Source organism: Lupinus angustifolius, chromosome LG04 (genome assembly GCF_001865875.1).
Source record: "Lupinus angustifolius cultivar Tanjil chromosome LG04, LupAngTanjil_v1.0, whole genome shotgun sequence".
Lineage (NCBI taxonomy): Eukaryota > Viridiplantae > Streptophyta > Magnoliopsida > Fabales > Fabaceae > Lupinus > Lupinus angustifolius.
The window spans coordinates 21,292,852-21,319,597 of record NC_032012.1 but is presented as its reverse complement, the minus strand read 5'-3'; the positions used below and the strand labels follow the sequence as shown (position 1 = coordinate 21,319,597).

The 26,746-nt window shown below is 33.0% G+C and overlaps 4 protein-coding genes across 7 annotated transcripts; 1 reads left to right on the top strand and 3 right to left on the bottom strand.

Moving 5' to 3' along the window:
- On the top strand, positions 2,603-11,327 carry LOC109346180 (CLP protease regulatory subunit CLPX1, mitochondrial-like). Of its 3 annotated transcripts, XM_019585594.1 has the most exons (16): positions 2,603-2,678; positions 2,716-3,231; positions 4,132-4,193; positions 4,410-4,507; positions 4,648-4,727; positions 5,014-5,064; positions 6,064-6,138; positions 6,212-6,289; positions 7,478-7,534; positions 7,996-8,066; positions 8,175-8,274; positions 8,489-8,593; positions 9,548-9,610; positions 10,399-10,521; positions 10,623-10,775; positions 10,986-11,327. In XM_019585594.1, the coding sequence occupies exons 2-16, from the start codon at positions 2,728-2,730 to the stop codon at positions 11,058-11,060; spliced, it is 1,695 nt and encodes a 564-aa protein (XP_019441139.1). In that variant the 5' UTR covers positions 2,603-2,678; positions 2,716-2,727; the 3' UTR covers positions 11,061-11,327. The 3 variants fall into 3 exon arrangements, with proteins under 3 accessions (XP_019441139.1, XP_019441140.1, XP_019441138.1); XM_019585595.1 differs by having other exon boundaries at positions 2,618-3,231; positions 4,416-4,507; XM_019585593.1 differs by having other exon boundaries at positions 2,618-3,231.
- Positions 11,825-15,417, bottom strand: LOC109346181 (probable fructokinase-5). The gene is made up of 5 exons (XM_019585596.1): positions 15,189-15,417; positions 13,743-14,153; positions 13,174-13,308; positions 12,469-12,585; positions 11,825-12,255 (listed from the first exon to the last, which is right to left on the bottom strand). The coding sequence occupies exons 1-5, from the start codon at positions 15,369-15,371 to the stop codon at positions 12,118-12,120; spliced, it is 984 nt and encodes a 327-aa protein (XP_019441141.1). The 5' UTR covers positions 15,372-15,417; the 3' UTR covers positions 11,825-12,117.
- On the bottom strand, positions 16,525-17,419 carry LOC109346182. 2 transcript variants are annotated; one of them, XM_019585598.1, is made up of 3 exons: positions 17,295-17,419; positions 17,097-17,240; positions 16,525-16,781 (listed from the first exon to the last, which is right to left on the bottom strand). In XM_019585598.1, exons 1-3 carry the CDS (start codon positions 17,351-17,353, stop codon positions 16,577-16,579), a joined length of 408 nt encoding a protein of 135 aa, XP_019441143.1. In that variant the 5' UTR covers positions 17,354-17,419; the 3' UTR covers positions 16,525-16,576. The 2 variants fall into 2 exon arrangements, with proteins under 2 accessions (XP_019441143.1, XP_019441142.1); XM_019585597.1 differs by having other exon boundaries at positions 17,097-17,403.
- On the bottom strand, positions 18,254-22,336 carry LOC109346179 (uncharacterized protein ycf45). The gene is made up of 9 exons (XM_019585592.1): positions 22,040-22,336; positions 21,883-21,960; positions 21,258-21,478; positions 20,762-20,834; positions 20,382-20,666; positions 19,449-19,592; positions 19,123-19,173; positions 18,421-18,517; positions 18,254-18,387 (listed from the first exon to the last, which is right to left on the bottom strand). Exons 1-8 carry the CDS (start codon positions 22,286-22,288, stop codon positions 18,446-18,448), a joined length of 1,173 nt encoding a protein of 390 aa, XP_019441137.1. The 5' UTR covers positions 22,289-22,336; the 3' UTR covers positions 18,254-18,387; positions 18,421-18,445.

Here is a 26,746-nt window from a genome sequence, read left to right as displayed (position 1 = left end):
AATAGAACCTAGAAGAAGTAAGAGAGCAAGGACTGCTAGAGAGTATGGACCTGATTATATGGTCTATACATTGGAAGATGATCCATCAACACTAAAAGAAGCTTTGACTTCTTTGGATGCTAATTTGTGGGAAGAAGCCATAAATGATGAGATGGATTCTCTAGAGTCTAGTAAGACCTGGCATTTAGCAGGCTTGCCTCCTAGCTGCAAACCTATTGGTTGTAAGTGGATATTGAAAAAGAAACTGAAACCTGATGGCACAGTGGATAAATACAAGGCTCGCCTTGTAGCTAAGGGTTTCAGACAAAGAGAAAATGTAGATTTCTTCGACACATTTTAACCTGTTACTAGAATAACATCTATTAGAGTACTAATATCGATTGCTGCGATACATAATTTATTAGTACATCAAATGGATGTTAAGACTGCCTTTTTAAATGGTGATTTGGAAGAAGAAATCTATATGGAACAACCTGAAGGTTTTGTAATAAATGGGCAAGAAAATAAGGTCTGCAAGTTAGATAGGTCGTTGTATGGTCTTAAGCAAGCACCTGAACAGTGGCATGAAAAGTTTAACGAGTTAATGGTATCAAATGAGTTTAAGGTGAACGAAAGTGACAAATGCATTTATTACAAATCAGAAAATGACATTTACACTATCATATGTGTCTATGTAGACGATCTACTCATATTTGGTTCCAACATTCATGTTGTGAATAATGATTGTGTCACAACTTTGATATGAAAGACCTTGGAGAGGCAAATGTAATCCTTGGTATAAAAATTACTAGATCAAGAGAAGGAATTTCATTGGATCAATCTCACTATGTGGAAAAGATCCTAAAGAAATATAAATACTTTGACCGTAAACCTGCTAGCACACTATATGATCCAAGTATAAAACTTTTTAAGAATATTGGTGAAGGTGTAAGACAAGCTGAATATGCTAGCATCATTACCAGCTTTCGATATGCCACTGATTGCACTAGACCCGACATTGCCTATGTTGTGGGATTATTATGCAGGTTTACCAGTAGACCAAGTATGGAGCATTGGCATGCTATTGAAAGGGTAATGAGATACCTTAAGAAAACAATGAACCTTGGATTACATTATCGAAGGTTTCCAAAGGATTCAGTGATGCTGACTGGAACACTCTTTCAGACGATTACAAAGCAACCAGCGGTTATATATTTAGCATAGCTGGTGGGGCTATTTCTTGGAAGTCAAAGAAACAGACTATTCTAGCTCAATCCACTATGGAAGCTGAGATGATAGCACTAGCAACAGCTAGTGAAGAAGCAAGTTGACTGAGAAGCTTGCTTGTAGAGATTCCCCTATGGGAAAAACCGATTCCAACTGTGTTGATCCATTGTGATAGTACCGCGGCTATTGCAAAAATTGAGAACTGCTTTTATAACGGTAAGAAACGACAAATTCGTCGTAAGCACAACACCATTAGAGAGTTACTCTCTACAGGAGCTGTTAGAGTGAATCATGTACGCACTGAGAATAACATAGCATATCCTTTGACGAAAGGACTAGCTAGAGAGAATATCCATAATACTTCTAAGAGTATGAGACTATTGCCCTTAGAACGAGGATCACTCATGATGATAACCCGACCTAACTGACTAGAAATTGACCCACAAGCTTAATATTGAACGATGATCACTCATATTTAACCAACATTCATAAGCTTGGTACAAGCACTCCACAAGATGGTCAAATTGACCATGGAGTGATTTTATCTTCGGTTCCAATCCTTGCATGGGAAAATTTAACCACCCAAGGCCTTTAATGAGGTAGTTCTAGCAAGAGTAACAAACACATTCAAATGCTATCCCAAATCACAATGGTTCTTCAACTTTTACCCTCATCCAATGATTCATCTTTAAGTACACATAACATACTTCCTCTTTAAATGTATCATGGAAGATAAGTAGTCCTTACTTAAGGAGAAAATGAAACTATCAAAATAGAGTTATGGTTGCCATAAAAATGTTAACTACAAAACATAGCACGTAATGATCATGGGTTTGTCTGTTTTCTTTCTCCTCCCACAAACCAAAACACCTACCTTTGTTTGCCAGTACTTTTGGAGTAAGAAAAGAAATCCTAAATATTTGATAACTCTTTCCCATAAATGAATTTCATCTTTTATTCATCCATTTAGTAAAGAATGTAATATCTATATATTGTCAGAGTAATAATTTATATATAATGCACATTTTGTATTATTTGTTGAAATATCATGAATAATAATGATGCAGTGACTGTCTGTAAAACTCATTATTTTGTTTTTTATATCATTAAATGTATTTTCTCTTCTTTTGAGAAAAAATGAATCCTTTTCGGAGTTGATGACTCTCCTAACAAATGTTGCTCTCAACCATTGATCTTTTGATCAACTACGGATCTTGCAAGACCTTATATCAACACCATGTTGATATTTTGTTTTCTTTTTTAGGATAATGTGATAAATTCTTAACTTTATCCATAATTTTCTTAATAATTGCATAAAAAAATTCCCTAAATTTCTGTGATCACTCACTAAACTATTGTTACAATTCAACCTACACAAAAAATTTCATAAATAGTCACCCTCAGTCACCAATCACACATTCAGATTCCAAAGTTCTTCTCTAATCTATTGACACAACAATCCCAATCCCTTGTTCTTTGCAAACCCCAAAACATAAAAAAAAATATTTATTTTTTGCAGTTATGTCTCGAATCCTTTCCTGCACATGGAAAAACAAGCACAAACTTCACCTTCCTCTTTCTTCACATTCACACACCTACTCCGCCTCCCACCACCGCTACAACTCTGACCGCTCCGGCTCCGACGATCGGAATTCCACCACCACCAACGGCACCAACTTCTTCAACCGGAATTTCCCAAATTACCCTCTTCATTATGGTGTGAATCATTTCGATACTTCTGGTTTGTTATACAGTAATGGGGATCCACCAGAGGATTGGAATCCACCACCAGGTTCATCTGATGGTTTTGTTGTGCATACTCCTCCGTGCCCACCTTTTGCACCTGGGGTTAATCTTATTCGGGCTACCGGGCCCGGGGGAGGTGGTTCTGGTGGCGGCGGTGGTGGTGATGATGAGAAGAGTGGTGCTTGGGGAGGTTCTAATTTGGGTAGGAATTTGCCAACTCCAAAGGAGATTTGCAAGGGTCTTGATAAGTTTGTTATTGGTCAAGATAGGGCCAAAAAGGTATTATCTTGTTGTGTACTTTAATTTCTTTGATGTTTGATGCCATACATTTTTATTTACTTTTATGCTATGCAATAGGGAGAAAGTTGGACTAGCTTCTATTGTAGAAAAGGCAATAGAGTCGTGTACTAGGTGGTTTGGACGTGTGTGAATGAGACCAATAGAAGATCCCGTAAGGAGGGTAAATCAAATGGAAGTTAGTCAAATTCATAGGGAGACTTAGAGATCAATGCTCTGTAAATGAACATGATTTGTGATACAGTATTATGTATTTATTCGATCCATGTAGCCTATCCCACTTAGTGGGATAAAGGTTTTATTGTTGTTGTATCCTTTGTTTAGTGAGCGCATAAGTCTTGTAGAGTCCCGATAAAGAGAGTAGGTATGGAAGGTTGCTTAATAGTTAGAGGTAGATGGACACTAATAGAACTTAAACTTCAGGCCAAACCGTTAAGAAGGATTTAGATTTATATGGTTTGTCAGAGACATATTATTATTTTTGGTAGGACATAATGGTCTAGTTTGATTCATGTAACCAATTCCATCTAATGGAAATAGCTTGTTGTTGTGGGTTTGTTTACTGTGCTAATGATGTTTGTTTGTACATTTCCGTTCCCTGATATTATGTGAACTTGCAATAATATCCCAGTGCTCCTTTTATGGTTTCAATTGGGATCCAAACTGAGGAGAGGAATGGATATTATTTATCTATAATATGTTAATGTATATATATGTCTAGAAGGTCTAGTTTCTAGATTGAGTCTTACATCTCTCTTTTTCTTTAGCTCTTCTACGATTCCTGAAAGAAGGCTGAGTCATCTTTACAAGTCATTGTGAATCGTTGTTCTATCGTGTGGCCTTCGACTGTAATCTGACTAATGGTTTATGTTTGTGTTGAAGGTGCTTTCAGTAGCTGTTTATAACCACTATAAAAGAATATACCACGCCTCTTTACAACAAGGGTGAGTTCATTCGCTGTCCCTATCATTTTCTTAATTTGTGCTCCTTAGTCGAAACATTACTCATGCTACCGAGCTCCAGCCCCTGCCCCCTTCATTGGTTTCTTCCTGTATGCATCAGTCCACATGTCTTCATATAATATATGAAATGTCAATCTTATAGTTTATTCTTCTATGGTAGTTATTTTATTTGACTGAATTGGTGGATTTTAATACTAGGTCAGGGGAAGATTCAGGAATTTCAGAAGGATTAAATGATGATGATCAGGTGGAGCTAGAAAAGAGTAATGTTCTCTTGATGGGTCCAACTGGGTCAGGTATGACATTCATTTACAACAAGTTTTTTCCTTCTTTCTTGTAAAATGAAAATTAATTACATCCACATTGTTTGCTCTTTTCATACCAGTCTCTAAAATTACTACACAACTGCTATGCTAATATAACTTCCATCAAATAGGGAAGACGTTGCTTGCAAAAACACTAGCTCGATTTGTGAATGTCCCATTTGTCATCGCGGATGCGACAACCTTAACACAGGCAAGTATGTGTGATATTATAATTTGCAGAGTAAGAATTGAGTGTGGCCAAATGATAATGATCTTTCTATTCTCTTGTGCAATAAATCTGAATTTTCATGGTATTGAGTGATAAGATTTTTATGCTTAAATGTCAGTTTTTCTTCCAAATGATAACTCTGTATAAGGGTATTGAAGTAGTATTATCTATTTCTAACTTGGTTCCATGGCTGCCTCAAGGTTTCATTTTCCTTGGACAAAAAGTTTTGTTGTTATTGATCTAGAAGAGTAAATGTTCTAATCTGCAGGCTGGTTACGTTGGAGAAGATGTTGAATCAATACTGTATAAACTACTTGCGGTATGTGAATTATTCCGTAGAATTATGATGTTTTCTGAACAAATTATCAATTCTTAATTTTTAGAAATGAGCCTATTTATGACTTTTCAGTCATACAATCTTTAGCTTTGGGTTTTGTTTTGTTTCTCTTATGTAGTTGTCGATGAATGATAGTTCCAATAATAGAGCTTGTTGCATTTAAGGAAACTTTGCTACTTTTGAAGTGTAGGTGAAATTTGTAAAGGACAACCCAATTCCCTTACCACATTATATTAGCTGAAGACAGGGCATATTAATATTGTGCCTTCATTAATTTCAATTTTTGGTGTTCCCATACAACACTCAATATACTTGTGCTGTCAAGTCAACTTAGAACATTGCTAACCAGTTGACATAGTATCCTTAGCAAATGCTTTTGTTTATATTATGTTTTAATACATGATATCTGCAGTGATGTTTATTTCTTCTATTGTTTGTATATCTTTGGAGGAGCATTCTTTTCTTCAATTTAAGTCATATGTAGGAGAATCCGGGTTGGCTCTTTCCTGTGCAACTGTATTGTCCACATTAAGAAAATTGGTCCTTGACATGCAGTCATGGATTAAAAGCCTCTTGATCAAGTGGTTAGGAGTTTGATCTTTGCTGCCCTCATTCTTCAAAATAAAAGTTGAACTTAATCATATGATAAAAAATGGGCCTATTTTTTGCCCATGTGTCAAACCCAAAGGGCTCTTGCAAGAGGAGACATGTTAGATGTGTAATAAAAACAATTATTGAGTCTCAGTTTAATAAGATTTTAGGAGAGTTGGTACTTGGCATGTTAGCGAGAGTTTAATTTCAGCTCCTAACTTGATGTCGCAAAGGAAAGCCCATGGGCTTTCAAGATGTGTTGGCTAGAGTACTTTTATTATTAAACTCTACTTAGAATTTTAATTTTCTTTCTTTTTTGTTTTCAGAAGATATATTATGTTGTTTCTAGCTCTACTTGTCATCTCATTATGCTTTCTATTTTTCGAATAGGCAGCAGAGTTCAATGTTCAAGCAGCTCAACAGGGGATTGTTTACATTGATGAAGTGGACAAGATAACTAAGAAGGTTTCTTGTTAATTTAATTGGCTAAGTTCATTATTGCGCTTCTACTGCATCTTTTAACTTTTATATATTATAGGCCGAGAGCTTAAATATTAGCCGGGATGTTTCCGGCGAGGGTGTTCAGCAAGCATTACTGAAGATGTTGGAAGGAACTGTAAGTTAAGTAATTCCAGATTGCAGTTGTTAATAATTGATTTATCTGTGTTGTAACTGAAGTGCCAAGTGAACTTATTGTATCCATAAGAGGGCAATATCTTTGTATACACGGCAACTAAATTGTTCAGCATGATAATTAATTTCTTCATGTAGGCTCTTGTAGCAATTCCATTTCAAGCTTCTATCTATTTCAGTACATGCACAGGGTAATTTAACAATTAACATGGAATTGATGCATTAATGGTATTTTCATTTCTATTGAGCAAAAACAAAATATTCCTTTCGCTGATGGGATTGAAATTCTGAAAGTCAATGGACAAATTATTTAGAGAGATACTTCAGTGAGTTGATACTGGTATGCTTTATTATTGGGAATCGATGACTGGGTAGAGTAGTTCAAACATGAAATAGTGGTTTGGATGAGTTGACTCACTTGACACAGCAGTATTGGACATAGGGTTTATTTAGAGAATGTAAGAGTGCTATTCCCTTTTCACCTTGCAACCAAATAATTATGACTCAGAAATAAGATTGCTGCTCTCACTTTTCCTTCTTCGAAGTAACACAAGCTAACAATAATGCAGCCCTTTTTCCTCTGATTGTTTGACAAATAATGTGATTTTAAACCAAGGGCAGGGAAAAGAAAGTAAAAGAGTGTTGTTTCTGCTTTTCTTTTCAGTTAATATGTTTATATTTATAATTACAATTACAAAAACAATACCTTGTTTTTATTATATTTCCTGTTTTGAATATTTTTGTAATTATAAATGAAAACATATCAACTGAAAATGAAAATAGAAAACCAAAGCATTCATTTCTGAATCAATCAAACCTTCAAATTATATTGATAGTAAAAGAATATAATTCTAAATTGAATTACGAGTCTAGAAAAGCTCCTTCGTCCGTTTTGGTTAATTTTAATGTGGTTTTGAAATTCTGAATTCTGAAGTGTGCTTAAATAATACACTCAATTGGATTTCTGTACATTTTAAGGTTTCAATATTGTTGCTACCATAATTTGGAGTACATAAAATTGTAACATTATATCTGTTTCTTACAACATTGTCAATTTTGAAGAGTCGATCAATCATTTGTGCTGAATGTTTCTGAAAAGATAATTTAATGTAGGATGATTAGTGCCGTTCTTACTGTGTCATGAACTTGGAACCATTTCTTTTTTGTCTAGATAGTAAATGTTCCTGAGAAAGGAGCAAGGAAGCATCCACGGGGTGATAACATACAGGTATGTTGTTTTGGAGAGTATTACATATTTTCTCATTTTTGTTTTCATGTATGCACTTATGAAATGATTATAAAATTTTCTTACCTAGTGCACTATTTTGGGTGCTGACTTGAATCCTAAATGTTATAAAAATATGCATTTATTATGCTGGCTAGTTAATCTATTGAACGTACAAAAACTATTGAAAATCATGAAGACCATACAATCACCTAATTGGCTGATAATCACTAATGAATAGACACATTAGTGGCTACAAGTGATTGGAGGATGATTAGGAAGGAGAAAATGTAAGATGGATTGTTTCTTTATGAACTCTTTTATCCCCTTAGCAAGTATTTGTCCTCATTTTGTTAATATGGGTCAGCTTTAATCACCTAGTGCAGTATGGATATAGTTCTAGAAAAAATTGGCCATTAATGTTTTAAATAAACCTTCCATTTTTTTCTTCTTTCAATAAGCAGATTGACACAAAGAATATTCTTTTTATATGTGGTGGAGCATTTGTTGATCTTGAAAAAACCATTTCAGAGAGGTAAATCATTTTTTCCCCATTCTTGCAAGAGTATTTATTCACTTTGTCTTGCATGTCTTGCTTTATGCCAGAGTTTTCCATAAAATTTTAATTACTGAAATATGCCAGACGACAAGATTCGTCTATTGGTTTTGGAGCACCAGTCCGTGCCAATATGAGAACAGGTGGAGTAACAAATGCATCACTAACATCATCTTTACTTGAATCGGTGAGAATTGACTCTTGTCATCTTACTGGAAAATTTTGTTCTCCTTTCTATTAAACTCAATAGAAAGTTGGATACTCAAGCAATTAAAGCTAATGATTCATGCACTGAAGTGATCATAATGATATGCACTGATAGAACACACAAATTAGAGAATAAAATTTAATATCACCGATAGCCTTCCAAATGCATCTAAAGTTGCATTACTAATTTTCAGGTGGAAAGTTCTGATCTTATTGCATATGGTCTCATACCAGAGTTTATTGGACGATTCCCAATCTTAATTAGCTTGGCAGCTTTAACTGAAGACCAACTTATGCAGGTATTCTGTCATTGTAGTTTTTCCAGATTTCTCTATCTGTTTTGTGCTCCAAGGACTAGTTTTGCTTGCTATTGCTACTATTATCATTATGTTTTATCCCCATTGACACTTACCTATATACTCCCTCTAGTCCTATTTGTAAGTTGCATTCTAGAAGCTTTCTTCTTGTTTACCCTTGGTTCAGTAATGAAAGACAATAAGTTGTGAAATTTTCAAGAAGAGTTAAGAGAGTAAAATTGTAATGTCATAGTATCGTTTTAAAAAATCAAGAAAAGTAATACCCTCCTTGTTTAGTCTATCGTAGTTAAAGACGCCTTATATAAGGACTAAGGGAGCATAAAACTAAGAAACCTTATGATCTTCTAGCCTTCTAAAGGAACTAAATCTCTATGAATACCTCTTATTGTGTAAAGGATTTTTATTTATTTATTATTATTATTGTGTATTTTAAAAAAGCTAAATACTAATTGGCCATCCCCTTTTGAATATAATAATTAATGTAAAGAATGACAAAATGGCTATCTGGCATCTGCCAGTGTTCAGCCCATATCATTTATAGATTGCACAAGAAAGAAGAAATTTGGATAAGGATAGAAGAAGGGTTCAAAATGGACTTTTTAACTGAATGGTAATGGGTATTGACTATATTATGATTTTTTTTATATGTAAAAAAGGAGCTTGTGCACCTTTCTCCTTTGGGCCTATAATTTTTCAGCCGATAATTTTCTTTTTAATTGAACCAGAAAGAAGGGTGACTGGCCTTGTGAATATCATCTGGCATTTTTTTAATATGCTTTCGGCAATGTATACATTAGTTTATAAATCTAGATTTCTTCCATGTGGAATGCTTAATTTAAAATGACAGTAGGCAAGCCTACTTTAGAATAGAGATAATATTCTAGATTTTGCACAAGTATCTGGTCATGACTACTGAAATATTGTTTGGTTTTACAGGTCCTCACGGAACCAAAACATGCTCTTGCTAAGCAATATAAGAAACTGTTTAGCATGAATAACGTAAGCAGTTTTTCCTTACAAATATACACTCTCTCATATCTATTTGTGTGAGTGTCTCTTTTTGTGTATTCATGGTGTGAAAATCCGAACCATGTTACTTATCAGTTAAGTCACCATATCCGGATGCGCTATGTATTTTGGGAACTTTTTTGTTTAACAAATTACTCATGTAATTCTGGGTTGGGGTGGCGGTTATGCAAAGCCCTTCCCAAAGTGACAACTCCAATGTTTGAACCCTTGACGTTGTGAAATTTGGAGATGTGTAGTTGCACATCATTCAGATTTTACATTGGATGAATTACTTGTTTAATTGGTTATCTATGATAGACTTAATCTAATAATAATGACTCAGACTTAATATATCTTTTCTTTCAAATTGTCATATGATTATTTACTCAGTTTTCCATGATGCCAGCTAAAGTATTTACATGCTTCCCTTTATTCTTCTAAATTTTTATTTCTTCATTTGATTCTTTGCTGCTGACTGTAACTTTCTTGAGTCATTGCCTGGAGATACTTTTTACCATTCTGCATTGGAAATGACAAATTTTCTCTAAACCAACCTTGGGCGATTTAGTTTTTATGCTCTTTGCCACATTGGTCTTTGCAATGTCAAAATTGGTCACAGCTTGTTTTAGCTTCTTGTGAAAAATAATTCAATTTGTTCTGTGCCATCCCCTTGCACCCTTCCTCCAATATCTGTTATCTGTGTTTGATATGTTTATTATAGGTGCAAGTGAGTCGTGGGTAATGCTCTATTTATTTGAAACTTTACCGCTGCACTTCAGGTAAAGCTACACTTCACAGAGAAAGCTCTGAGACTAATTGCAAAGAAAGCAATGGCCAAAAATACTGGTGCCAGGGGTTTGAGAGCCCTGCTGGAAAGCATTTTAACTGAAGCCATGTTCGAGGTATGAAAAAGTATATTTTTAAAATGTTGGCTATCTTCAAGCAACTAGGATTATCATCGGCCTCTTCGATTTTCTACTGAGACAATGCTTGTATGCACCAGATTCCAGATATTAAGGAAGGAAATGAACAGATCGATGCAGTTGTTGTTGATGAGGAGTCAGTAGGATCAGAAAATGCCCCAGGGTGTGGTGGAAAAATTCTTCGTGGAGATGGCACTTTGGAGCGGTACCTAGCTAAGTTGGAGAGTTCAGTGGTATGATATTTTATCTGAATGCATGCTAATTAATGCTGTTTATAGATTTATTTTGGGTGCTGGCTCCTTGTCCAAGTTACCTTTAGGAAGTATAAACCCAAGCCAATGAAGTATTTCATAGTGGAGATGTTTTCCTTTATTTGCAGCTGTGCTTATGAGATATGAGCATGTGGTAGTTAGTTATGACCTAATTTGCTTCATGTATTATAGGCTAATGGTGATGTAGCTGAATCAGAGTTGCAAGAAGGGGAACCGGAGATTTCATCAAGAGCCATGAGCATGTAATAATTATATTTACCACAATCAAGGTGCATCATTTATCATGGTCATTGTTGTTTGTAAAATCACATTCATGATTGTTGTAATTATCCCTTGTATAACAGCAGCTACTGGTTTAAGTTTCATTGGATAGGAAAGAAATAGAAAAGTGAAAGATGTAATATAAGGAAGGTCTAGTTTTAGACAATGTTTTCTTGTTCTGTTGCTCCCCTGAGATCAAGGATCATTATGTGGAAGCACTGTCTTATTATGTGAAATCATTATGCCCCTTCACCCTACCCTCTTCTTTATTTGGAAGAAATGATTCACTTCAGAAGTTGAAATCCTAATACAAACTTGACTATATAGGTTATGAAAAGTTCAGCCTTTTCTATAGTCCAAGATGTGATAAGCATAGGATAGAAGTTTGGGATTAGATACAACATCAAGGAAAAAATCTTAATGCTATGTTTGGTTGAATGGAATGGAGCATAATGAAATGAAATGGAGGCAATTTCGTATAAGTAATTCTTTTCATTAGGAGTTTAACAATGCTGTACGATATACATACATGCTATGTTTCTTTGGTAAATTAGTGTTATGCTTATGAGAAACTCATGGCTGTCAGAGTAAGAATACTTCTAGGCTTAAATTTTTATTATGGAGTTTTATTAATGTGATGATAAAGTTTCATCATGTGTTATATGTTATGTTCGGATTAGTGTATTGCAAAAAGAGTAGATGTAATAATTTTTTCCCTTTTGCTGTATGTTGCAAGTTAAATAGACAAATGAAACAAAATTGAGTTGGCTATTATTCATAAATAGAAACAACACCTTAAAGTCATTGTATCAAGAAGGCTTAAAAAATAAAAAAATAAACTCTGAAATGAGGCAAAACCACTAAAAAGGGCGGACTCAGTACATGAGACTCCCATTTAGTGGATCTGAGAATGGTAATTGACGCAACCTTACCATCGTTAGTAGAAAGATAGGATTTGAACATGTGACCTCGTTGATACCAAACAACAACCTTATTATTGTGTCAAGTTCACCCTTTGGAGTAAAAAATTTCAAAAGAAAATCTATTTGGCTTTAGAGCTGGATATAAACTGCTGAGCCTGTGAGACAGTTGGAAGTGCAGGAATTGCTCCTTTCTTTGTTGTACAGATTGCTCCACAAGCATTTGCAAACGTCAATGCCTCTCTGAATTTTGGTTCGTTCTTTATAGTGGATCCATTAATAATGCAAATATGTCGAACCAATGACAAGTTAATAAAGCCTTGTTTAGAAAACCATTGGGTGTTATATATATACATATTTATATATATACATATTTATATATATACATATATATATATATACATACATATATATATATACATATATATATATATATATATATATATATAGAGAGAGAGAGAGAGAGAGCATACATCAAGTATGGAAGGGTCCTTGGCCATAGCTGTGAGAATTGCCCCAACAAAAGAATCACCAGCACCAGTAGTGTCAACTACCTTCACTGAGAACCCAGTTACTCTTCCTTTGAAGTTCTGCAGTTAACCAACATAATAATCCAAAGATGTGTAGTTTAGATTATTGTGCCATGCCATTAATAGACTATTGACTAAAAATTTGTAGATAGCAGTGACAAATGTTTAGGCAGTGAAGACATGAACAACATACAAGTACAAATACAAGAAATTAAATTAACATATGATTTTCATGTGTAATAGAAAAATTGCTAAGTTGAGTGGGAGCATGTGTTCCCAGGGTCCTAAACTGTCTGTTCCTGACTTGAAGCTCATTCTTCATTCACTATTTCACTTCCCAATGGGGTTCTAGAAAAATGATGCTCTCATGGTCTGGGAAAGGTAAATATATGTAACCTTACTTCTGCCAGTGGAGAGGTTGTTTTCAGTATTTGAACTCGTGATCTCATGCTCATTAAGTAACAACTTTACCATTGTGTCAAACTAAACAAATGTGAAATCAAAATCATAAACTTGCCCAAAAGAAAACAACCATGAAGTAATAATGATCAAAAGTGCTATCTGCATATCTCAGTTTCTATTTGAAAATGCTATATTGAATTACATAAGCCAAACAAGCACTGTTTTCAAAACAAGGGTGGATAGTACCTTGGAGAAATATCTGCAACCCTTCTCTCCATCAGTGATAAGAAGCATCTTCAACTTATCATGCCACAGGGACATAACAACCTCTTCCTTCTCAGCATCTCCTTGGGTAAGAAATTGAACTTCATCATCACTCACCTATTTTGAAAAAAGGTAAGTTATCTTAACCAATGCCTTCAGAGATACTGCAGTAAAACCTCTGAAAAAGTTGACAATTGGGAATATCTTTTCCTACTAAATTGTGAACCTTGTCCATAACAAATGTGCTATCACTCAATTAAGGACTGACATAACAAGTTCAAGATCTCCATTTCCCTTTTTTGGCATAACCAAGGGTATCTCACATACTTGTTAGAAGGGGTGGTCACATAATCGGAAAGGCTTTCAGGGTGTATGACTATCCCTCCCAACAAGTGTCATTCACAAGAATCAACCCTTAAACCTTTTGGCCTATCCGGGGATCGAGTGAGAGCTTACACCATTAGGTCAACACATTGTTCATTCATTACCCTATTCTTTGATATCCCACATTAAGTTCTAGGCTTCTAGAAATAATATTTGAGGATTTGTACCTTGATGAAGTCAGCATCACACCAAATACTCTTGATCCCAGACCTACAAGCCTCATCAGAAGGCCACAAAGGGAGCCTGACATTTGGATCATAGGAGAGCAAAGCACCAGCTTCTTTAGCACTTTTCATGGCTGCCAAATGAGCTGATCTGCATGGTTCTGATATAAGGCTAATTGATCCATAATGGAATATCTTAGCCTTCTTTATCAAACCCATATTCAATTCAGACTCTTTCAGTAACATATCTGCACTGGGGTTTCTATAAAACATGAACTCCCTTTCTCCATCTTTCCTCAATGTCACAAAAGCCAATGCAGTTCTTGCCCCCATATCAAAGCAAACACCATCTGTATTCACCTTATTTTCCCTTAAGATGTCAACTAGCATCCTTCCAAACTCATCATCTCCTACCTATGTTTCACACATAAAAAAGAGCGCCCAGTACACGAGGCTATGCTTAGTTTATGTCATGTTATAATTAATTTTTAAAATATATGTGACAAAGAAAATAATCAACAATCCTAATAGTAACCTATCACCTTTACATTGTAAGAGACTTGTTAAAAGAGATGCCATAGGATTATACATAGCTAGCTACAACTCATTTTTAAATAATGAGTAATAACTTTTTGTTTGTATTTTGGACAGTATAAGTGTGTAAGTATCATTTAATCACCAAATTCAAAGTTGTTCAAAGTCATAGATTTAGAACATCCTTAAGCAAAAGATTCGTGCAATTGATGTTGGTGGTGATCAAATAGGACAACATTGAGAAAAAAACAATATCAGAATGATGTTTAGGTTTGAAGAAAATGAAATATATAAATATCATTTAATCACAAAATTCAAACTTGTTCAAAGTCATAAATATTCAACATCCTTAAGCAGAAGATTAGTGCAATTGATTTGGTGTACATCAAGTAGGATTCATCTCTCATAAATATTATACATTTTTAATTATTCTAAAATTTAATTTTTAGAAATGTTAATTAAGTGCTATTATCATTGTTTTGCAGAGTTGCAGCTGCGATTTATCGCAATTGCTGAAAAATTGCAACTAATTGATAACAATGCATTGCAGATATTTCTGAAATCGCAATATTGCAACCACAATTGTTATTCCAGAGTGTAATTTAAAATATTGGTAATCACTAATCTTTAGTACACATAACCAAAAAAATACATTTACATTATTTAGAATAGTTAACTTTAACTTGAGATAAAAGTAATGTTCTAAACAAAATGCTACAAGATTAAAATTACAGGAAAAAAAAATTAAAATAAGTTAAAAAATTATTGCTAAAATATGAACCAATGATCTTCATATCACATCATACAAGTAAAACGTTTTTTTTTGGGTTGAAAAAGTTAAAAGTAAATATAATAACGAAATGACATCCATTAGTGAAATAAAGAGATAGGTTGGAGAAGAGAAGAACTAATAACCTTGCCAATGAAGGCAGAGTTACCACCAAGTTTGGCTATGGAACAAGCAACATTAGCTGGTGCACCACCAGGGGCTTTGATAAAAGCAGTTGACTCAGCCAATGATACTCCAGCTGTGTCAGGAACAAAATCTATTAGCATCTCACCAAATGATATGATTAATGTATCTGTTGAGTTTCCCATCTTCTTCTTTTTCTTCTTTATGTCTTACAAATTAATCACTCTGAAAACCTCTCAATAAGGCTGCATGTAGTATATATTTATATGCTCATTTATTGGTGTTTGATTTTAATATGAAGAAAATTGAGTTTTATTTTGTAAGTTTGACAATGTCATTTGTGAATGTTTGCCATTTTTAGGTACACTTGGTGCTTGGACTAATGCATAGGACTCGCTCTCTAATCATAAAGCAAAGCTGAGCCATGTAAATAAAGCATAACATGATTTTGATGAGAGAGTGAATGCTTGTTTATTTGAAGGGGAAAATAAATGCAACCACACAAAAACTAATCAAGTAATAATTGTAGGATTATACTTTCTCATTACTAAAATAAAGGTTAAACATGTTTTAATCATCTTTTTTATCATCCTCCTGTCCTCGACATATGTATACTACTGATTTTATAAATATACACATAATAATTTGTTCCGAGGGAGAAAAGATAACTCCAACTTAACTAGTGTATATATTGTCCTCTTGAAAAAAAAGTAGTTTACCTCGGTAATGCAAATAACCCAATGAAAATATAAAAATATATGGTTCTTACAAAATCATCTTATTAAACACAATCCATTATTTCCATTAAAATCAACATTGTCAAAGGTACAATCTAATGGAGAGATTATGTTACTCTGTTTAAGATGATATTTCAATGGGGCTAGAGGGCATCATCATGTCTTTACATTGGAGAAGGTTTATTTGAGGTTGAGAGATAGTGTAAGTGTGGGGAACATATTGGTGATGAAGAATAACATATTGGTGATAAAAGATAGTAAAAGCCTTGTTTGTGATAAAGGATAGACTTCAACTTGGACCTTGGTTATAAAGGATCAAAAGTTGGAAGTTGTAAGGTAAAGTATAACCACACACTTGAGAAGTGTAGTTGGTTTAGAAAAGGAGTTTTTTTATTATGGATCCATATAATTTGTTGGTAATTGGAGATATTGATCCTAGAAAATAAGATACAATCTCATGCATTATATACATTTTTATGATTTCCAATGTGTTACAAATATTTATTACAATATTGTTGATATATCTAAAAGTTAATTGCCACTACAAACTCAGCACCTTTTTATATCCAATCCAACCTTATAGAAACTATAATGCAAAATCAACTCATGAAAGTCCACCTTCTTCATTCATTAGGCACACCATGTAGGAATATTTATTCAAATTTATAGTGCTTGTCAACACCAACAGAAACATTCCATGTGCAACTCATTCCTTTTGGAAACACAACCAAGTCACCAGCACCAATTTCAACTGATTCATTTGCTCCATTAGGTGTAACCTTTACTTCTCCTTCCAAAATATAGCAAGTTTCTTTGGCTTCATATGTCCATGGGAATTTACTAGGAGGGCAACCCCATCTGTTTTACAATAATATGTCTATCATATAGTCAATAATAAGAATAAAAAAAACACATTCTATTCAAACATTTATAGTTGAGAATGCAAACTTCTATCTTGCAACTTTCAACCTATATATATTGTCCCACAAAATGTATCTCTATATATTAGAGTTGTGAGACAAATATTTAATTATTAAACTTTTAGCTTAGATATATTTTTCAACCAATTATGACAAATGACACTTTTTGGGACGACGGATGTCTCCTGAAAAAGACACCACCAGAATAATAGAAATGATAAGAAAATAAAATAAAAAAGGAAATGAAGTTTACTTGGGCCATTGTCTAACACCAAGTTCAGTGAGCTTTGATTCAGGAGGGTTCCTCTGAATCTTGATGCCCAATTTCTCTGTGACACTAGCTATACTCTCTGCCCTTATGGCCGAGTGCAAACGAGCACCAATTCTTCTTGTTGAAGGGATAGGTACCCAAGTAGCAGATGTACTCATAGGAAGAGTGTATATAGCTGAATGTTTGGTTTGTGAGGAAAGAAGAGAGTGGTTGGGTGATAAAGTACCCATGCATGCCATTGCAAAAAAAGTGAAGAGTTTTGTGAGCTTTTGTTTAATATAGTCATGGTAGTTGGACAATTATAATTTTACACTTTGTTTTCGTCCACTCATTCCTAATCTTCTGCAGTTTTCTAGACAAATCAAACTAAAATGTTTTGTCATGAGAAAGTAAAACAGTTTTGTGGATAGCATTTTTCTGTCTTTGACTCGATACTACATTAAAGGTATTAAAGGTTTTAAATTTGGGTGTTACTAATGATATATCAACACCTTATCTCTCCATATGAATGCAGCAGCAGCAGCAGCACCACTCAATTTTTTGGGCTTTGTCTCCCACGCTGAAGACAAAATTCAACAGTGTCTCATACTCTCATTCTATCACAGCATCAAGCTAGTTATTGTAATATGCAATTAACTAGTTAGCATGTTGTAGATATTAGGAATGAATGACCAAAATATCTCACTTGAGCTCTTGCTTACATTGGCTAGTGTATGAATATTGGGTTAAAAGGTGGCATTGGTATTTTCTTTTTTTTAGATATGTAGAGGGATTGACATGTCTTGTTATATGATTAAGTTTCTTAGTTTTTATGAATGTCTCTGTTTTTATAAGAACATATTATCCTCCTGCCATCATCTCTCTTCTCATGTAATGATATCTGTTTTGATACAAAAAGATTGCGGAGTAATAGTTGCAGCCATCACTAGTCAATCGACAAAGTTTAATGCGCCACCAAACCTACAGTTAAAATCGATACAAATGGCAATTTAGTAGAGTCTCCGCCGAGAGCAGTACCGGGAGGTAGCTTTATCATGAGATGCCTTACCACAATAATAACAACAAAATTAGGTGTTTTCATGATATACTCATAATCAAATGTCATGTTATAACCAGTTTGTATGAGGAACACAAAGTGCTAAGAAAGAAGGGTACATGATGTAATTTTCAAGTGGAAGATATATATACACATATATTCATAGTAACATCAATGAAACATAGCAATTTAAAAAATACTGAGCATGATTATAACATTAAAATCTAAACTCTATTCTTAAACCATCCTAGACTGCTTTAAACTTGTTCAAAACCATTATGGGCAGGGGGGGAAATCAAAATTGGCATTTATCATATGCTTTTGATTTTTCTATCACAACCTTGCCTTTTACATCTCTTTTTCTTACCTGCAAAAAAGTTAGTGACACCATTAGTTATAATATGAAACATCCTGGAAAGATGATTTTATGACCCTGAACTAAAGGTCCATAACAAAAAAATTCATTTATATGTTGGTCAGACAATATCTAAGTAAGGCTAGTTTTCTAATTATATAAAGATAGGAGACACATAATGTGCACATGACATGAGCATATGAAACAAATTTGAAAGAGAAATTGCATTCATATGACTACTTGACATACCTAAGTCTAAGCCTTTAAACAGAAATAGTCAAACTACTCCAAACATTTGGAACCTGTAGTGAAGTTGAAGTAGGAATGCAGCATAATATACTGTATATTTTTGCTCTTTATTAAATATTTTCAGAAAATAATGCATACATTGAATATTAATATCTAATTCTTTTTAATCAGAACTAAACCAAAAAGTTAATAGTCATTGTCAATTGAAAGATTTTTATAGTAATCCATCAGGCATAATATCCAACTTTAACTGATATAAATGGAATATAGAGTAAGAAGATAAACTAATCTAAAAGCAAATATTCCATGAGAAACCTTAGGACATCTGATCAAATAAAAACTTAATAGGTATAACACTAAAGAATTACCTCAACTTGTGGACTTTTGCCTCGGAGCAACATATCGACACTTTTGTCAGTCTGCAAAAGGAATACATGAAATAGAACAATTTAAAACTGACTGACAAGTTAAAAAGGAGTATGGAAGTCTATTGGTTTCTTTCCTAAGCTGAACAGACCTTAAACATAGGATTTTCTAAGATGGACTATTGAACGATAATATAACAACTTAGTCTTAATTCCAGATGGTACTTCACCGATATATCTTCTTTTTTGCATATCTAGTGACTGAATTCAGCCATCTCCAAGATAGGAATTTCTCATGACTAATAAGAAAAAATCTCGATTAACAATACCTGATGTGTAAGCCAGTAGTGCATGTCTCTCATCTCAATCAAGAAATCAAATGTTGGAGGAGCTTTTCTCTCAAGAATTGTCTTCTGACAATTTCTTGCTCTGGCTTCTGCATCTCCCAGAGTAACAGTTTCTATTCCACCAATCTGGTAAAGTAAATAGAGGTGGATATTGAATATTACAGTTGATTAGATTGCACAATGACTCAAAGTTCCATGAATTCAAGCATCTCTTTAACACCAAATATCATCTACTCAATGTGCATAACAAGTGAATGAGTGCTATAGTTTTTCAGGTTACTTTTGAAATGCTGATGAAAACTCTATTACACCATGAAATAAGATGTGAGGTGTCGAGTCTATTCTAGACAACATCGTTTTCAGCAATAGATTAACTAGGGGGCATAAAGCAAGCTCAGAAGAGGCAGTTATAAAAGTTATTTTACAGTACATATTAGCCACATTAATCTGAATAATAGAATTCAGTGCAGAATTCCATCCCACCAAAGATATAATCAGTGTTTTAAATTGCATTCTGCAACAGAAATTCCAGTTTCAGGAGTGTTCACAACGACATTGCCATCACAATTGCGGTAAACACAACATAACCACAATTTAAAATACTTATCATGCCTGATAATATAATGAATTGCATGTTTTCACACTTAAAGCTTGCAGATCACTATAATGCTGCTAACACCAAATTTTAAAAGTATATTCAATGAAATAGCTCACCTAAATCAGAACAGATTAGTTAGTTATTGTGATTTTTTTCCCTTTGAAGCCCTTATGATGCTCAAGAACAAGAAGACAACAAACTGGCTTATAACCCACATAAAAGCCAATATAGGTCATTCTCAACTTCTTAAAAAGGAAACAAAAACTAAAACAAATAAGAGATGTTATTGGCACAATCATGTAAAGATCAAAACGAACCAAATCGGAAAGTGTAGGATTCTTCATGATATTATCCAGCTGCTCTCCATGAGCAGTCCCAATAAGGATGACGCCTCGCTCAGCAATTGACCGGCAAGCATGAGCTTCAGCTTCTGTGCCAATCTCATCTACTATAATCACCTCAGGCATGTGATTTTCTACTGCCTCAACCATCACTCTATGTTGCATTGATGGCTCCGGTACCTGCATTCTTCGTGCACCCCCGATTGCTGCATGTGGAATATTGCCATCACCTCCAATTTCATTGCTGGTATCAATGATCACCTACCCAATTTGGATGAATTTACTCTATCATGAGCAAATCAACAAAGTACTTTGGGGAAGAAAGAAAGATGTAAGATGCTTAAAAATCAACATACCACTCTTTTATGAAATTCATCCGACAGTACACGGGCAATCTCTCTCATAACAGTAGTCTTGCCGACCCCAGGCCTGACAAAAACCAAATTATGAAAGATCCAATGAGGAAAAAATAACACAGAAAAATTCTACATGGTGAATCTATCATGTTGGATTAGCAAGTCAACACAACATGTAAGTGACTTTTACCATTCACTAGTTTGTTCCAATTTATATTACACAAATTTGAAAATACCACAAAATGATCTAATTAGATTATTCATTACAATAGAGTGCCAAACGATTATCAAGTGTCATTTTGATGAAGTACAGGTAAGGATGAAATTTAGACCGAAAATAAGATAAGGATAAAGATCATATCGGAATGAATTAATTCTTATATATTATAATGAATCAAACCAATTTCATTTAACAGGGCCTGATCTTCAATTGTCAACATGTATCTTATGTTGAATTATCAGCAACAATCACTAAAATTATCAGTAAGAAGTATACCTTCCAACGAATAAAATGCTCTTCCCATATTGAAGCAAATCGTAAACCATGTCAATCTGGCCACTAACTGCCCTCCCAACTCGACATGTCAAACCAACGATACCACCTTTCCTACTCCTTATTGCAGATATTCTGTGCAAGGTACCCTCAATGCCAGCTCTATTGTCTCTCCCAAATTCTCCAACAGCTTCTTGAGCATATTCCAACTCTTTCACTGTTACCTAACTACACATTTCTCAAGAGATCACATAACCCCTCGAAGATTTTATCAATAATTAACAGAAACCATGCAATTTAAGCCCATTTGTTTTAAACTTAAGAAAGTGAAATTTTGGCTGTATAGTTTTAATGTAAATCAGAAGTTGTTTTGTGCTTGACTACAATCATAAAAAAGTGTTTTTTATGTTCTTTCCACTTTTGCAGGAGCTTTCTTTTAGAAGCTGAAAACTATAATTTCTCATAAAAGCTGAATTTTAGCTTCTGCTTTCTAGAAAAAGTCTAATTCAACAACATTTAAATGTCGGAAGTGAATAAAATCACATTTTTTTGTGTGAAAAAGTTAAAACATATGAGCCATCAATTAAAATGAGGAATTGTAAGTGTATATATATGTATATATGGTTACCTCAGTGTTCCTAATACACTGGCCTCCATGTTGACCTAGATAACGTGCTTCTGGAAAACGCCCCAAATCCAATATAACCTAATGAATAGAACATATATGATTAATAATAACATATAATATATTGATTTAGTTGAAAATATGAAATGGAAAAAAGAACCTCTAGAAGTTGAGGCCTTTTTGTTTGGTTAAGGAGATTGTGATGCAAATCAGAGGGAAGAATCTGTAGGAGTGTTTCAAGGTCATCGTTGTGCACAAGAGAAGGAGATGAAGATGAATTAGAAAACGTTATAGTTTTAGGGTAGTGTGTGTGAAAGTGAAATTGGAGAGATTTAGAAGAAGCGAAATGGATTGTGGTGGAATACGGAGGAGGCAGCAACAGCATGTTGAATGAACTTGTGATTACCATTTGTTTTCTTTCCTCCCTTATCCCCTTCTAGGTTCTAGCCGAGAACGTTACACTCATCATTACCCGAGGTATTCGCAATTTAGGTCTGCTTGTCTTTTATTACTAAGCTAATCTATGCATCGACAATGTAATTTTTTTTACCATGCATATTATTTATCGTTAATTTATAATACTTTTATTTAAAAGTTAATAATAATTAATATAAAAATGATGGAGATTTACCAATACTATAAAAAATATTATACTATAGATGCATATATATTAAATCCTTAAATATTACGTTAGTATCACATTTTTAGAATTATATATATTAGTTAAACAATTTAATATTAGGTAATTTTTAAGTCTAATGGAAATCAAAACATAACACTGCTAATTAAATCATAATATATGTGGTTAGTCTGTCCTACCTATTAGATAAGTCTATGAGCTAAGTGGCCATTTTGGGATAGTGAACATATTTTTCATGCAATATCTATCTAATAATTATGGATATGCTTACCAAATAGGCATAATCCAAATTAACAATGATAAAACTAAGTTAATGTCTATTTAATAAATACATCAGAATTAGACTTTTAAAAAAATCTAGTTAATCTAAATATATCAAACACACACTTTTTAAAAGTCTATAAGACTAGCAAGTAGTCTTATATAATTTTATTATATATTAATTATTTTATATAATATATATAAATTAAATAAAAAACATATAAATCATATGACAATTTAGCATTTGGAATTTAGGATATTAGATTTCTCAATTAAGATTGACCTATAGTCTATTTAAATGTTTGTTGAGGCAAATTTATTTTAGAGATGCATATTGACTAAAATATTATAGTATTTATGCCCCTTTTAAATTAATTATCATTGTGGTATGCTTTAGTAGGAACTTGTCAATGACATTGGTGAGTTTAATTTTTCTCTTAGAGATTATAGAAATCGTCAATTGTAATGCCGATTTCATATTTTCTTTGTTTTTAATTGAACTCGAATGACGAATTCTGTCTCTACAATAATATTATAATTCTGTCTTCTTCTATCTTCATATTATTATAATAATCTTATTAACTATCTATTTTTTCTTTCTATAAAATGTAGTCGTATTCTCACTAATCACTCACACTCTTCCAACAAAAAGAAACAAATTATTAAGCTCTTTCTTCCCAAAATAAGCAATATTATTTGGCACCACCAAACATAATCACCACGGTCACTCTCCAAACAAAGCAAAATTATTAAGCTCTTTCTTCCAAAAAGAAGCAATATTATTTGGTACCATCAAATATAATCATCACTCACATACTCCAAACAAAAGAAGCAAAATTATTAAGGAAGCATATTATTTGGCAGTATATGATAAATAAATTAAACTCAGTCATTATTATTAACAAGTTTGGCTTAAAGTATTAATAAAATTCAGTGGCCTTGTAGCAGTGTACCTGTGATGTATGGAACTATGATTAGTGGGTTAGAATAAATGTCCCTATGAGATTACTACCTCACATAGTCAATGTGTTAAACAATATTTTTAGTTTATTAATATGTTCCAACTTCAAGACCAATTTTCATTAACTTCCATTTTCCAAAATTTTCTAAACAACAGAACTCGTCATTGCCATCCACGAGTTCAATTAAAAACAATGAAATTGGCATTATGATTGACGATTTGTGTACAAAAAATATTAAAATATTAAACTCGTCAATTTTATTACCGAGTTTCTCCGTTTTAAGAGAGAGAGAGAAATTAAACTCGTCAATGCTATTGACGAGTTCCTACCAAAGAACACCAAATGGTAATTAATTTAAAAGGTGCACCAAGATTGTAATATTTCAGTTAAATTGTACCTCTAAAATAAATTTGCCGTTTGTTGACCTATTTAAACGTCTTAGATTATATCAAACTTTTAAATAAGCTAATAGAGCATCATGCCAAACTTTTTTAAATGAGGCAAACCTAGTCCTAAAAAACTTACATAGACAAGCATAGTATCCTCTGATGGTAGAATGTTAAAAATCAGGTATGTATAAGTCAAGGTCTAATCTCATCTCTTTTTATCTTTATTTATGATTTTATTCTTATAATGAAATCATTTGTTGAATGAGTGTAATATATATGTATTGTGATTGTAAAAATTTATATACACTAATAAAATTATTTATCATTCATTTGAATTACTTTCTTAAGGGTCAATGATAATTAAACATAAACTATAAATAATACAATAACATTGTGTAAAATGTGTCGGTGCATACATTTTTATTTTATTTTATTGAATTAAGATTGGTGTTAGGATATTCTTAGTCTGACTTGGTGTATGAGTTAAGCATAAAAGTGCATTTATAATCAGGTTTTAAGTCAAAATATTAAATTTATATTTTTTTTACTTTGAATGAAAATCTCCATTAATTAAATTTCTCAATCCTAACAATTATGCTTTATTAAATTATAAGTTACCTCCTTTCCCATGCCTTCAATTTTTTTCAATTCAAAATGGGATGAGTCAATGGAATGAAACACTTAACGTATACCTTCCATAATGTTCTTATTCATTTAAATCTGGTGGTTTGTGAAGGAGAATGAAGGTAAGGTGAAAGAATACATATTATGAAATATATTTGCGGGAGGTTCTCTCACGTCGCATTTTTTCATTTTTATATTCCAAAAACCAACTCATGAACCTCTAAAAAATATACAGTGTATCTTCACTATTCGTATTGAATCTTAATGTAACAAATCATCTAATTTAGAAGTAGTTTGAAAGAGTTTATTTGTACTTATAAGAACAACTTAATGAGTAAATAGCTATATGATGCCTAAGGCGGAAACATATAAAGTCACATTTTTTTAAACAAACCTGAGTTAGATTTCCAAAAAAATCTATTTAACTTCAAATATTAGACTTTAGATTATCTAAAATGTTTATTAAATATAATATACTGACCTATTTAATTGTATTATATAATAATATTCATATTTTATTATTTTAATATAACTAATATTATTATATATGTAATTTAATATAAAAATGTGTACAAAATTTTAATTTAATTGTTAGTACTAGATGTACCTAGTTGAAAATATATCTATTGACATATTTAAATGTAGGTCTATTAAACTATTTAAGATCTTATAGTATAACAAATCTTTAAATATGTAAATATGTTACATCAAATTAGACTTTTGAATAAGTCACACATATATTTTGTTTTTTTAGATAGGCAAACAAGTCAATCATACATTCCTATATATATTATATAGACTTGATTTATTTAAGCAAAATATTTTCACTATTAATGAAATATGATGTTGTAGCTAGTTACTCATCACTTCATCTTGAATATTCTACAAAAACGAAAATCAAAATTCCTGACATCTAGGTCCAATTTTTGCACATTTATTGTCTTATTATTTGCCTAATATCTTGAACATACTGCTAAAACCAAAATTAATTTAAAAAATGAACAGGAGAAATAATTATAGAAGAGAAGAAACATTGAAAAATAAGAAAAACAACAGAAATCAAGACAATATTCAACAAAAAAACTTAAATAAAAAATATATTATTTTTGTTTTAAAGAGATTCAAGGGTTCTTGATAAGAAGAAATTATAGCAAAATCTTAAAATGATATTTTTACACGTGTGCCGTTTATTACTCTTCTTTAGCAACAACGTAACATCTCAAATTGAAAGAAAATATTCATAGTTTTTGTAAATAATCTCAGGAAAAAAATGTAAAAAAAAAACATGCCACTATTTAATAGCAAAGAAAAGAATGATATATGAATAATGAAATATGAATCCTAACATATGTTGGAATTTCTGACAATTTATGGGTCACAAATATAATTCTATAATTGTGTTATGACCATTATGTAATTAGCCAAAATATAAAATGATCTTATGTAATTAATTTGGTGGCTAAGAGCATATGTGTCATGAAATAATTATAAGTGTAGATACCTTCGGGCAATTTCTGATTTGATGAAGGGGCTGAATCAGAATTATTGCAACTAAAGTAGTAACCACTTCGGGGTTACTTTTATGGGTTATGGTCCCCATTTGTAGAGCAACAAGTTTTCAGGTGTAAAGGTTAAGGAGAATAAGGTAGGATGAGAATAGTGTTATCCAGGATAGGATAACACTATCCACCCATCCATAAGGCTCATAAGGTATAAGGATGAGGTTTCTCATCATAACCAAAAGCTAAGGCAAGCAACACTCTCCCTAAGGTACACTCAAGAAAGCTCTCTCATTCCCCTCTAGAGAAGCATAAGGAAAACCGTAAGGCGCTCTATCATCTGGAAGATCATCGCACCCTCATACCTTCGAGATTCCGGAAATGGCTCAACAAGGTATGTTCTTCATCTTCACCATGAACTCATTTGGGGTTTCTTCGGTCTGGACCATGGATGTTCCATTCGGGTGTATGTATGGGCATACACATTAGGTT

Bases quoted from the DNA above. Each gene is read 5' to 3' on its own strand.
- LOC109346180 (XM_019585594.1), top strand. From the start codon at position 2,728: ATGTCTCGAATCCTTTCCTGCACATGGAAAAACAAGCACAAACTTCAC. The intron at 3,232-4,131 runs GTATTATCTTGT...TTTGTGTTGAAG, and splicing joins GTCAAGATAGGGCCAAAAAG to GTGCTTTCAGTAGCTGTTTA. The intron at 7,535-7,995 runs GTATGTTGTTTT...TTCAATAAGCAG, and splicing joins CACGGGGTGATAACATACAG to ATTGACACAAAGAATATTCT.
- LOC109346181 (XM_019585596.1), bottom strand. From the start codon at position 15,371: ATGGGAAACTCAACAGATACATTAATCATATCATTTGGTGAGATGCTA. The intron at 13,309-13,742 runs GTACAAATCCTC...TTTTCAAAATAG, and splicing joins GTGATGCTGACTTCATCAAG to GTGAGTGATGATGAAGTTCA. The intron at 12,586-13,173 runs GTACTATCCACC...GGTTAACTGCAG, and splicing joins GTTGCAGATATTTCTCCAAG to AACTTCAAAGGAAGAGTAAC.
- LOC109346182 (XM_019585597.1), bottom strand. From the start codon at position 17,353: ATGGCATGCATGGGTACTTTATCACCCAACCACTCTCTTCTTTCCTCA. The intron at 16,782-17,096 runs GTAAACTTCATT...ATTGTAAAACAG, and splicing joins GGTGTTAGACAATGGCCCAA to ATGGGGTTGCCCTCCTAGTA.
- LOC109346179 (XM_019585592.1), bottom strand. From the start codon at position 22,288: ATGGTAATCACAAGTTCATTCAACATGCTGTTGCTGCCTCCTCCGTAT. The intron at 21,479-21,882 runs GTAACCATATAT...ATGTGTAGTTAG, and splicing joins AGTGTATTAGGAACACTGAG to GTAACAGTGAAAGAGTTGGA. The intron at 20,835-21,257 runs GTATACTTCTTA...GGTTTTTGTCAG, and splicing joins AGCATTTTATTCGTTGGAAG to GCCTGGGGTCGGCAAGACTA.